Genomic DNA, 12,082 nt, shown 5'->3' with positions numbered 1-12,082 from the left:
GTAGTTCAAACCAAATCCTAACATTAGGTGAGCAATTAGAGTTTCAAAGAATCTCTAACTCTTCTTCAGAGCACAATTATCTATAATTCTCTTATTTATTTGGCTTGCAGATTTATTCTCTGTCACTCTCCACCAAAATAAAAGCTCATGAGCCAAAGAACCCAGAGTGTCTCGTTCAATGGTCTCCACTTGAGTATTACATAACAATGCCACAGGACAGAATGGGAGATGCTCAATCAATATTTGAACCAATCATCCACTGTACAAATAGTTATCAAGGGCATACTGTATGTACAGCTAGTATTTTAGGGGAGCAGGCAATTATAAAAGGAAGGAAGAGGGTAAGTAAATTAAATCTGCAATCTCCCAATGACGTGACACATCATTTGCTACTCACATCAGCTCCTTCTAAAGACTTTTTCAGTACTGCAACCACTTCTTCCTGGAAAGCGACTTCATCCACACATTTTGGGCGACTGGAAAAAAACCCCAGAGATTATTTAGTATAATAGCTACAGTAATGTCTTAAGTGTTCCTTTTGCTAAAATACCAATGATAATTCTTATATATTGGTGATAAAATGGGAAACTTTCATAATTGGAAGTAGGTGGAAGCCCCATTTGTATTTACCTTAAGCTAATATATACTGAAGGAGTGAAATCACTTTTCCTTTTACATGCATTGCTTGCATCTAGAGTACTTACAACAATTAAGTAAAAATATTTTGCTTTATTACACCACAAATGTCCACTGGTTAAAAATTTAAAGTAAACAGTGGCCTAGAACATAATGTATTTTGATAAGATCATGCACTTAAGCTGAAAAGAGAGACCTACTTAGTAACCCAGAATAAGCAACTATTTTGGTTAATATAGTTAATACACAGTTAACATAGTTAATTGGTTAATACCAATTTCATCCATCACCTAACTGTGCAGAAAATGCATACCTATTCACTTGACTGAGGGCTAACAAAATAACAAGTTTAACCAAAATGAAGTATAACAACATATAATTTTCATCTTACATCAGTAGTGATTTTAAGAGAAACTGGAACAAAGTTATACTCCTAACCCTAAGATTAGGTACTGTACTTAGTTGGCTAAAAGCTCTTCCTTGATTTATACATTTCTAATAAATCAGGTCAATGCTGGGTGGGAATTTTATGTCAGATAATGCTTTCTAGGGAAACCAGTGTATGTTATACACCAGGGTTTCATATGCAAATACCTGCAGGGGCCAGGGAGAAAGCAAGAGTAAAGAAGGCAGAGTGTAAGGCAAGAGAAAACAGAAGAACGATGGTGAATTGAAGAACATATGACCTTGCCAGAACGAGAAGCAGTGCTCAGGTCTCATGGTGTCAAGGGAGAATCTGCATCTAGTGCTGTCTAATCCCCTGAGAAGCTGAAAACCTAGGTTCCGCACCCCCCCCCCCCCCCGTATATTTTTTAAATTAAAAATCTAGATGTGAATGTGAAATCTCCCATTTTAAAAACCATCGTTGGTAGCAAATAAAACACAGGAGGATCTTATTTGACCTATAAGTAATCCACAAACTTTTGGTAATAATTGAGGCTATATTATTATAACACCAAGGGTTATAACAACTTGTCATAATATCACTTAGCTGATTTAAATTTAAGCGCCACCTCAAGCGTTTTTGGCAAAATGCATAAGCAAAAACTCAACAATGTCCACCCATCAGCAATGAAAGGGGGAACAGATTATTTGGATTTAAATGGAACTCCTGACAAGACCTTATGGTCACCTTCTAGAAACTGTTTTCTTCTGCTGTATCTCAATCCCTAAACCACAGACCTGAGTTATACACAAGACCTTAGTTCATCTATAAAGTAATTAAACTAGATCATTCTACAGTAGTTTCAGCTGCAAGACTCTATGACTTACCTAATTGGGTGATTTTTAAGGACATCTAAACAAAGCAAATCATCCCTCTCCCCGTAAGTTAAAAAAAAAAAAAAAAAAAAAAAAAGTGATCAAAACTGGTTAGAGCCGTAATATATTAACTATTTCAACAAAACCACAAGCATTCTTACTATTTTTCCACCCACGGAACAGGTTTGGCTTTCTTGTTCTCTCCACTGCTTCCAGCTGTGGCAGCTACTCGATCCTTCAGTGGTGGTTTAGTACTGACAGATGTGCCTTTTAGAAAAGCCTGCATGGTTACTTCACCCTGACCAGGTGCAAGACAGAAAAGGAAAAGCTCTTTTGAAATCATTATGAGGACATACGGCGTGAAAGCACCCTTAACCTTGTGCAAAATATTCCAATAATTACTTACCAAATAAAGGACATCACCTCATGACCTAGCATCTTCTAAATGTACTGTACTGAGAACTAAAGGGACCATAAAACTGGCCGAAGTGCTTAGGACACTTAGAATTTATTTATAATGAGAGAGTTACAGAACAAAGATAAATTTATGAATGACAAATTTTGAATTCCACACTTTTTGACAAATATGATGTCATTAATGGCCAAACTATGCATGGGCCTCTACAGTCTCTTCCATTTCAGTCAGGGGCTTAGCTTTAGCTCAGACCCAGGGACGGACTTAGCAATGAGGAGTTGGGACCACAAATGAGAACTTTCATTTCTTTTCTTGGGCCTAGAGCTCTACTCAAAGATCTGTTTTAGTGGCAGAGCCAACGACTACTGCTGACTCTGAAGAGGCTGTTTTGTGGGGAGGGTTGGGTCTGGGAATTTGTTGTTAAAATGGAAACAGTTCTTTTGCTTAATAACATGCTCATCTGAAGAAATCAAAACAAAGTGGGAAAGCATGAATTGTTCTAAAAAGTCATGCAAAAATCTCACCCAGAAGATAACCACTATTAACATTCAGATATACTTTCTTACAGGCAGCAGAAGGCTGTTTTAGGGATAAGAGAGCATTGTTAGCTTGCCCGAAAATTCTGTTTTTTTCACTGCTCTTGCTCAGGGCCTAGAGCAGTAACTAGTACATGATAGATGCTCCATAGTATTTGGTGACTGAATTACCATTTATGAGACTCAGCTTCCCCTTCTGTAAAAGGAGCTAAGGCCTACTCCATAAGGCAGTTAATAAAAGAATAAAAGGTAAATAAAAGAATTGTGCCAGCCCTCATGCCCTGTTGGTGGGAATTATATTGGTGCAGACACTATGAAAACCAGTATGGAGTTTCCTCAAAGTATTAGAAAACAGAGGTATCATATGATCCAGCAATTCCACTATTGGGTATTCAAAAAGATCTATGCGCCCCTATGTTCAATGCAGCATTATTTATAACAGCCAAGATATGGAACAATTGGTGTTCATCAGTGGATAAATGGATAAAGATGATGTGATACACACATGATGTTACTCAGCCATAAACAAGAAAAAAAATCTTGCCATTTGTGGCAACACGGACAGACCTTGCAGATGTTCTACTAACCAAAGACAAAAGAAAGCCAAATACTGCATGATTTCACTTACATGAGGAATCTAAACAAAACAAAACAAAACAAAACCAAACCCAGACTCAGCGAACAGACTGGTGCTTGTCAGAAGGGAGGGGGCAGAATGAATGAAGGGGATTAAGAAGCACAAACTTCCAGTTATAAAATAAATTGAACCACGGGATGTAACCTACAGCACAGGGAATGTAGTCAATAGTTTCGCAATGTATACAAACGTTTAAGCACTGTGGTACACCTGAAACTAATATCGTATGTCAATTTAATCTTTTTTTTTTTTAAAAAAGAAATACACAGAAAAAGCATACTTCTGTGTACACATACCTCTATGCTTGGCATATGAGTAAATACTCGGTAAAAAAATGATTAAAACCTGTAAACAGCCTAGCTTTTTAGCGTTACTGGATTATTCCCTCCATCCCTGCCACAGGTTGCAGCAATTACTAAACACTATTACAAGCCAAAGCAGGGCTCTGAAAGATGCTGTACTGAGCTACCATTCTGCGAACGGGAGCGACGGGGGAAGACATCACAGGAGCATCAAGGGCGCAAGAGGTGAGGAGAGCGAAGGCCACCCTTGCAATTTCTCCGGCCGGTCGCCCGTTATCCCTGGCTCGCCTGCTCCTGGGCACTGCCTGGGCCTCTCAGCCGCTCATCTCCGGAGCGAGGATGCCGCAGGGTCGTCCCCGGGGCTCCCGGGGATAGGGAAGGGGCGAGGTGGCCGCGAAATTCTAGCTCCGTTCCCCAATGTGAGACCATCAGGCCTCGGAGGCCTGGAGCCGCCAGACCGGGTGACACTTACAGTAGCTGCCGTCAGGACGGTCGCCCGGGTTCCCGCCACGGAACAGCCGGCGAAGGGCAGGGCGGGAATACACGGGCACGGAGCGCGTCACTTCCGGCTCGCCGCGCGCGCTCCGCGCCCACGGGGCCCTTAACTTCTACCCCGTTTTATTTGCACAGGTGACACGCTTTGGGGGTCGCACAGACTGGGGCAAGAGTGACAAAGAGGTGTAGATTAAGTTCCACGCCGTCCCCGTGCATTCCTCGGACTGGAGGCTGCAGGGCAAGGGAAACACAGCGACCCAGGCGGGAGGAGCCGCGGGCACGGCGGCCCCGGCATGCTCTGCGAAAGTGGGCGGGGAGGGGTCTGCGACGGCTCCCACGAGGGGCCGGACGGGGCGTGGGCCTGCCCAGAGCCTGCGGTCCGCGGAGGGCCTCGGGAGTCTTGTTTTCCTCTACCGCACCGTGGACTTGATCGGTAGTCCTGGGGCGTCTCACTGACGTTTCTGCCTGGACACAATTTGGCCTGCAACCTACTTCACCCTAAGGAAAGAGGGGGATTGGGGAGGGTGGAGTCGGTCCCTGGCCAGAAGAGGGCACCCTGATTATCCTGCCCTGTAACTCCACCTTGGTGGTTGCCTGGCAAACTTTGTGCTTAAAAGGGAGACAGCGGGACGCCTGGGCGGTCAGTCCGTTAAGCCTCCGGGACTCTCGGTTTCAGCTCAAATCATGATCTCAGTTCGTGAGAACTGTCGAGCCCCACATTGGGCTGCAAGCTGAGTGTGTAGCCTGCTTGGGATTTTCTCTCTCCCCTCTCTCTCTGCTCCTCCCCTATTTGAGCGCGCGTTCTCTCTCTCTCTCTCTCTCTCTCAAAATAAATAAACTTTAAAAAAAATAAAGGGGGAGGGGCGCCTGGGTGGCTCAGTCGTTAAGCATGTACTTAGATTCAGGTCATGATCTCACCATTCCTGGGTTCGGACCCAGAGTGGGTCTCTATGCTGACAGCCCAGAACCTGGGGCCTGCTTCAGTTTCGGTGTGTCCCTCTCTCTCTGCCCCTTCCCCGCTTGCACTCTGTCTCTCTCTCTCTCAAAAATAAACATTAAAAAGAAAAAAAAAATTGAAATAAAGGGAGAGACATCAGAAGTCTGAAGTCGAGGTCTTTGCCCTTTTGAATGCATGTGGCTCATACCTCTATTAGTAACTGGCTGTTGGTGAGAGGGAGCACTTTTCCATGCAGCTGCTGTGATCATCTTCTAATCCCAGAGCCCTGCCCAGAAATCTGGTGGTGTAGATGCTCAATGAAAATCAGAAGATTGATAATAATGTTTAACCCTACCATGACACATGCCCTATGGGCCCTAGGCAAGTCTTTATCTTTACTCATTTCTTAGTTCTGAATTTTTCCTACATCTTACTGAAATCTGACCCCTTTTATTTTATTTTATTTTATTTTAATTTTTTTTAACGTTTATTTATTTTTGAGACAGAGAGAGACAGAGCATGAATGGGGGAGGGTCAGAGAGAGAGGGAGACACAGAATCGGAAGCAGGCTCCAGGCTCTGAGCTGTCAGCACAGAGCCCGACGCGGGGCTCGAACTCATGGACCGTGAGATCATGACCTGAGCCGAAGTTGGACGCCTAACCGACCAGGCCACCCAGGCGCCCCAATCTGACCCCTTTTAAATGCAACCTTTGCTGTAGGGCTTTCCCCTAACTCATAAGGTTGATCTGGGTCTTCTCTAAATGAATGAGTATAAATTTTGTTTGATACAAGCTCAACATGATATTCATTGTTAATTTTACGCGTTTATTCATTTGTATTTTAACTAGTGCTTACAAAGTGCCTAGACACTTCTAGGTGGTGGGGGTACATCAGGAAACAAGGTAGAAGGTCTTTGCCTTCAAGTACCTTTACAGCCTAGGAGGGTGACATGTGTTGTGTGTGATGTGTGTTAGGGAGAGGAAGCATGGGGCTCTGAGTACATATATCCCATGCCTAACCTAATCAAGGGGCTAACCAGATTAAGTATCCTTTATACTACTTTCTACCTCTCACAGGGCCTGGTACACTTCTTGGAGAGTATAAAAAACACACAGGTAACCTCTCCGGTCACTGGTTTACAATGTCAGGACCCATGAAAATGTATACTTAATGTATGTACATTTTATTGTATGTAAATTATACCTCTATAATAAAGTTGCTAAAGATCTGTAAAGGTAGGTGGTATTCAGTTGCTACCTGAACAAACACCACATCCACACAGAGGGAGATATACCCCCATTTTATAGATAAGAAAACCAAGGCTTAGACGGATAAGGTTAACAGCAAATAAGCAAGAAAGCCAGAATCCACATCTAGGACTGTCTGACTCCAGAGTTAAGACTTATAATTAGTTACTGGGCAGGGTCAGGGCTGACACAGAGATGCCATTATCATAAGTAGAAAAGAGAGACCTGAATGATAGCATGCTTGGGCAATTGGTTTTAAAAAATGTGCCACATTCCTCTGGTATATTCAACCCCTTAATGGAGTGAAAAACTTGGTGATTAGAGGCTGGGCCAGATTTCAACCTCACTTGCCTTCTTAGACAACCATTTCATTCCTGAACACAGCTATAGGTAGCATCCTAACCTAGGTATTTCATAATCTTTTTTTTTTTTTTTAAGAATAGACGGATTTTTTCAAGTTTATTTATTTATTTTGAGAGAGAGCATGTTCAGGAGGGGCAGAGAGGGAGGGGGAGACAGAGAATCCCAAGCAGGCTCTACACTGTCAGTGCAGAGCCCAACATGGGGCTTGAACCCACCAACTGTGAAATCATGACCTGAGCCAAAACCGAGTCAGACGCTTAACTGACTGAGCCACCCAGGTGCCCCTAGCATTTCATAATTTTATGTGGCCGCCATGCACTGTCTCTGTCACCAGAACAAGAAAAGTCTTTATATAATTACATACTACTTTGTTTGTAGTATACCTGGGTGTTCATGTGATTGAGCCAGTTAATAAATTTATAATAGCTTTTGTTTTTTTAAAAATAGCCATTCATTTACCATTATGGTATTATGTGGAGATTTGTGAAGTTTTTAATGTTAAAAGAGGGCTTTTTAAAAAATGTTTAGTTATGTTTGAGATAGACAGTGCAAATGGGGGAGGGCAGAGAGAGAGAGACACACACAGAATCCAAAGCGGGCTCCGGGTTCAGCACAGAGCCCAACGTGGGGCTCAAACTAATGAGCCATGAGATCATGACTTGAGCCAAAGTCGGAGGCTCAACCGACTGAGCCACTCAGGCTCCCCAAAAGAGGGCTTTTAAAAGTTGAGTACAACTCTACTTAGTGTGTTGCCTTTTGAAACAGACAAGGATTATGTTTTATGGGCCCTCTAGAAAAAGATGACTGGGGTGGAAAATAAAAGAAGATTGCTGTTAAGAATGAAAAGGATTAAATAGTGAATGACAGTGTCAATTTTGAAAACAGGAAATGTAGGTGTAGTGGGTGCTCTGGTGTGCTACCTTTTAGGGCTGAGACCCTCACTTCCCCAGCTGTTGGGACTGTCGAGAGCTGACAGCTCTCAGCTGAGTCCTTTCTAGAAATTGTGCTCAGCCACCAGAGCCACTGCAGCCAAAATCACATTTCCTTGGGGGTAGCCCACCTTCAAGGACTAGTCTAGGAGGAGGAGAGAAACTTAACCTCTTTGCCTTGGGGTGGCACAGCTCATGGACTGTCTCAGCTCCAGATCTCTATTGCACTTGCACCACAGTATTTTTGCCCAGTCCTGCTTCCCTGAGCCCTCTCAGGTATTTTCCCAAGAGTACCAACCAATAAAAAACCTCCATTCAGATCTCAGAATCTGTTTCCTGTAAATTCAACTTATGATGGCGCATATAAGAAGTAGTCCTAGAAAAAGACTCTAAGATGTAATTTTGTAGTTGGGTCACTTGCCAGCCTGCTGGTAATGAGAACCCATCCTTGGTGATAATGGAGTACCGATAGCCCCTGGAATGCTATGGCAATTGTTAAAACTTTCACCAGTGGCAAACTGGAATGGGATGCCTTTGGAAACGAGTACACTGACAGATGCAATATCTTAGGGATTTTAGGAAATAGTAATTATATGAATTTTGGAATTGGATGGCCATTTGGGGCAAGGGAGGGCTTATTAATTAAAACAAGACAAAGGCTGAGGGTGATTCATTGCTAGTACCAGACCAGGTGTGAAAGCCAGAGGGTCTAATCGGCAACATATAAAGTGATCACATATCCTACAGCCAGAGGGCAAAAAATAAAATTAAAATCTGTGGCGGGGTATCTGGGTGGCTCACGTGGTTAAGGGGTTAAGTGTCTGAATCTTGATTTCAGCTCAGGCCATGATCTCATGATTTGTGAGGTGGAACCCTGAGTTGGGCTCTATACTTACAACGCAGAGCCTGCTGGGGATTCTCTCTCTCTGCCCCTCCCCCTCACTTGGGCTCTCTCTCTCTCACACACACACACACACACACACACAAGTTCTGTGGGCCAGACCCCAAAACTAAATTATAGGAGTAGGAGTTCCAGAGGAGGTTAAGTTTTCAACTCCATCTAGTTTCCCACATCAAGGTCAAGGTCCTGATTGGGAAAAAATGGGATGCTGAGACTTGAAATGGGGTCATCTGGGTTGATGCATTTGAAAGTCTTAAATTTCCATATTCCCTTGAATGCTGTTGATAACAGAGGTAGCGCATTCTTCAGTTAAAGGCTGAAGCTTGATGACATAGAGGTTTCTGCCTTGTAACACAACACATATCTTCCCTTACCCCTCAATGGTCTACCCCACTCTTCACTCCTGACCACCAGAGCTATAGCCAGGATGAAGGATGCTGGGTCAGCTAATGGTAGAAAAGGACTACCTACTGAAAAAGCTGGCTGGATGGGTGACACAATCCAGCTGAGCAAGCAGGAGAGAATATATGGGGCTGCACTGGATGGAAAAGGGAGAAAAACCTGTGGCATAGTATTTAATAGCTAGGCAAAGAATCCAGGTGACAGCATTTGGTTGTCCCTTGGAAACTTGGAAAAAGCAATCACTCACACTAAGTAGGAATGCTGGCCTGCAGTGGCAAGCAGTGGGGGAAGAAGTCAAGACACTTGATTGGGATATACTATGGAAGGCCAAAAAGCGATTAGCCTCCTCTGTTCTCAGGATAAAGTGTTCTTCAAAGTGACAAGGGATGTGCTGATTGAGGGGGCTTCAGTATTGTTAAGAAGCTTGATGGTGGACTGTCCCCTGTAGGCCAAGATCACTGGTAGGAAATGTGGGGACAGAACAGGGTTTTCTGATAGCAATGGGGACAACAGAATTCCAAAATAGAAGCCAGATGGCAATACTTAACTCTCAAAAGCAAGTTATCATGAGTGACAATGTCAGAGGCAGAGAGGTCTGAGTCACAGAGAGCTGGGGAGGTGGTTAATACAGCATAGCATCCTGAGAGACGTGATAGATGAATAGCAGATGAGAGTACTGCTCAACCTATAGAACCAAAATAAATCCAACGTATGATCAGGAGGTGAACCACAGTCATGACCATCAAAAGTCTTGGTCACTTTCTCTGTTTTCCAACCTGACCAGTTTTCCAACCTAAATCCCACTAACTGACAGCAGCTCACAAAAGAGGACCCTGCAAACACGATGGCAACAATATAATGATTTCCTTAGCCCTTCTCCAAACCCATCTACTCATATACCTACCCTGAAAGAAATAGGAATACAAAGACTTTCAGGTCTACTGGATGCATGGTCTGAGTTGAGAGATCCAGGAACCCAAACCATCCTTGTAATTCCCCTGTTGGAGTAGGGTGCATAAGGGGCAGCATAATAAATGGAGTTCTTACCCAGGTCTGGTTCATGGTAGGTCCACCCACTCCACACACTCATCTGCTGGTAATTTCCCTGGTTCCCCAAACAATGGAATGACCATGCTTAGGAATTGGCAGAACCCACACTGGCTCCTTGGACTGTGGTGTAAGGGCTATCATAGTGGAGAATGCCAAGTAGAACCCCGGGAAACAAGTGTACCCTTCCCATCCAAGACAGTAAATCAAAACCCATACCATATGAAGGGATACGGCAAATACTAGTGCTACCCTTAAATACATGAAGTAGGCAGGAATGGTCCTTATCATAGGCCTTTTCCATTCATGAGTATGTCCCCCACAAACACTGAATGTATCCTGGAGGATAACGGTGGGTTACCATAAACTCAACCAAGTAGTAGCCTCCCATTGCAGCTTTGAGCCAGATAGGGTATCTTTGCTAGATCAGATTTAAATGGCCTTGGATACATAGTAAACAGCCATCAATCTCATACATGTATTCTTTTCAATCCTCATTAAGAAGGATGATCAGAGGAGTTCACATTCACATGGCACAGGACATGGTATAAATTCACAGTGTTGCCTTTGATATATGTTAAGTCTGCCCTCTCGCATAATATAGCCTTAAGGACCTGGACCACCTGGACATTCTGCAAAGACCACATTCATCTATTAATGATCAGATGAGCAAGAAGTGGCCAATATACTGGAGGACTGGGTAAGACCTGTGCAAGCCAGAGGACAGAAAAAAAAGCTAAATGAAGATTCAGGGGGTCACCCCATGGGCGAAGTTCTTAGGGATCCAGCGGTTTGGTGCAAGCTGGGCCATATTCTCCCATCTCCATCAAATTAGGACAAATTAGTATCTCACATCTCATGCAACTAAAAAGAAAGCACAATGCCTGGCAGTCCTCTTGGTTTCTGGAGGCAGCATATTCCATATTTAGAAATAACTGCTCCCATTTACTCAGTGACAAGGAAACTTGCCAGCAGGAAAGGGTTTTGCAGCAGATCCAGGCTGAGGTGCAAGCATCCCTGCCGCCGGGGCAGTACAATCAGTGGGCTATAAGCCACATAGACCCTGTGGTGTCCGAATTATCTGTGGTGAGAAAATATGTCATGTGGAGAAGAACAGAATGACAACATAAAGCCCCAGGGTCCTGATACAAGCCTGTGCCATCTGCAGCAGAGAATCGTTTGGAAAAGAGATTCCCATGTGCTAGTGAGCCCTGGTATAGATTAAGCACCTAACCATGGGACATGAAATGACCAAGTATCCAGATTTATCTATCAGGAGCTGCATTCTGTCAAATTCACCTAGGTTGGGAGGAACCAGCAGCGTTCCATCACAAGCTGGAAGTGGTAAGTCTGGGAACAGCCATGTGCGGCACCAGACAATACAGGAAGCCTGCATGAGCAAGTGACCCAGGCTCCCATGTCACCTACCATTCTGTACCGGTGCCTCTCGGCTCACATTTCCGGCTGTGTATTAGTTTTCTATTGCTGCGTTAACAGTATTACCACAAACTTAGCAGCTTAAGACAATACATATTTATTATTTCACAGTTTTTGTGGGTCAACATTTGGGCCATGACTTACCTGGGTCCTATTTTCAGGTTTTCACAAAGCTGCAATCAAGGCATTGTCTGGGGCTGTCATCATTACCTGAGCACCAACTGAGGAGAGATTCGCTTCCAGCCCCGTATGGTTATTGTCAGAGTCCTTGCAGACTGCCACACTCAGGGGTTTAGCTTCTAATTGGCTGTTACCCAGAGGCCCCCTTCAGCTCCCTGTCACATGTTCCTTCCCATGTGGCAGCTCATAACATGACCACTTGCTTCTTCACAGCAAACAAGGCACAGGGAGTGTCCTTGCAAGATGGGTGTTACAACCTTCTATAGTGTATTAAGTACACATGCTCATGTACTTCCCAACATCTTTGCCATATTCCCACTGATTAGAAGCAAGTCGCTTGACTTGCCTACACTGAAG

The 12,082-nt window shown here is 43.9% G+C and overlaps 1 protein-coding gene across 5 annotated transcripts in view; it reads right to left on the bottom strand.

The window, feature by feature from the left end:
- RFC4 (replication factor C subunit 4) overlaps window positions 1–12,082 on the bottom strand; it is a 32,311-nt gene that overhangs the window by 12,351 nt on the left and 7,878 nt on the right. For 2 of the 5 annotated variants that reach the window (XM_015538111.2, XM_015538109.2), the window contains 2 exons: window positions 2,058–2,194; window positions 398–476 (listed from right to left, as the gene is read on the bottom strand). In XM_015538111.2, the coding sequence (XP_015393597.1) occupies window positions 398–476; window positions 2,058–2,182 (204 nt within the window). In that variant the 5' untranslated portion in view covers window positions 2,183–2,194. Of the gene's footprint in view, window positions 1–397; window positions 477–2,057; window positions 2,195–3,780; window positions 3,800–4,091; window positions 4,236–4,258; window positions 4,527–12,082 lie in introns of those variants that run through there. The other 3 variants (XM_042999072.1, XM_042999073.1, XM_007083582.3) reach the window with 3 other exon arrangements.

The sequence above is a fragment of the Panthera tigris genome, chromosome C2 (genome assembly GCF_018350195.1).
Source record: "Panthera tigris isolate Pti1 chromosome C2, P.tigris_Pti1_mat1.1, whole genome shotgun sequence".
In the NCBI taxonomy this organism is placed as follows: Eukaryota; Metazoa; Chordata; class Mammalia; order Carnivora; family Felidae; genus Panthera; species Panthera tigris.
This window is presented reverse-complemented; position numbering and strand designations above follow the sequence as displayed.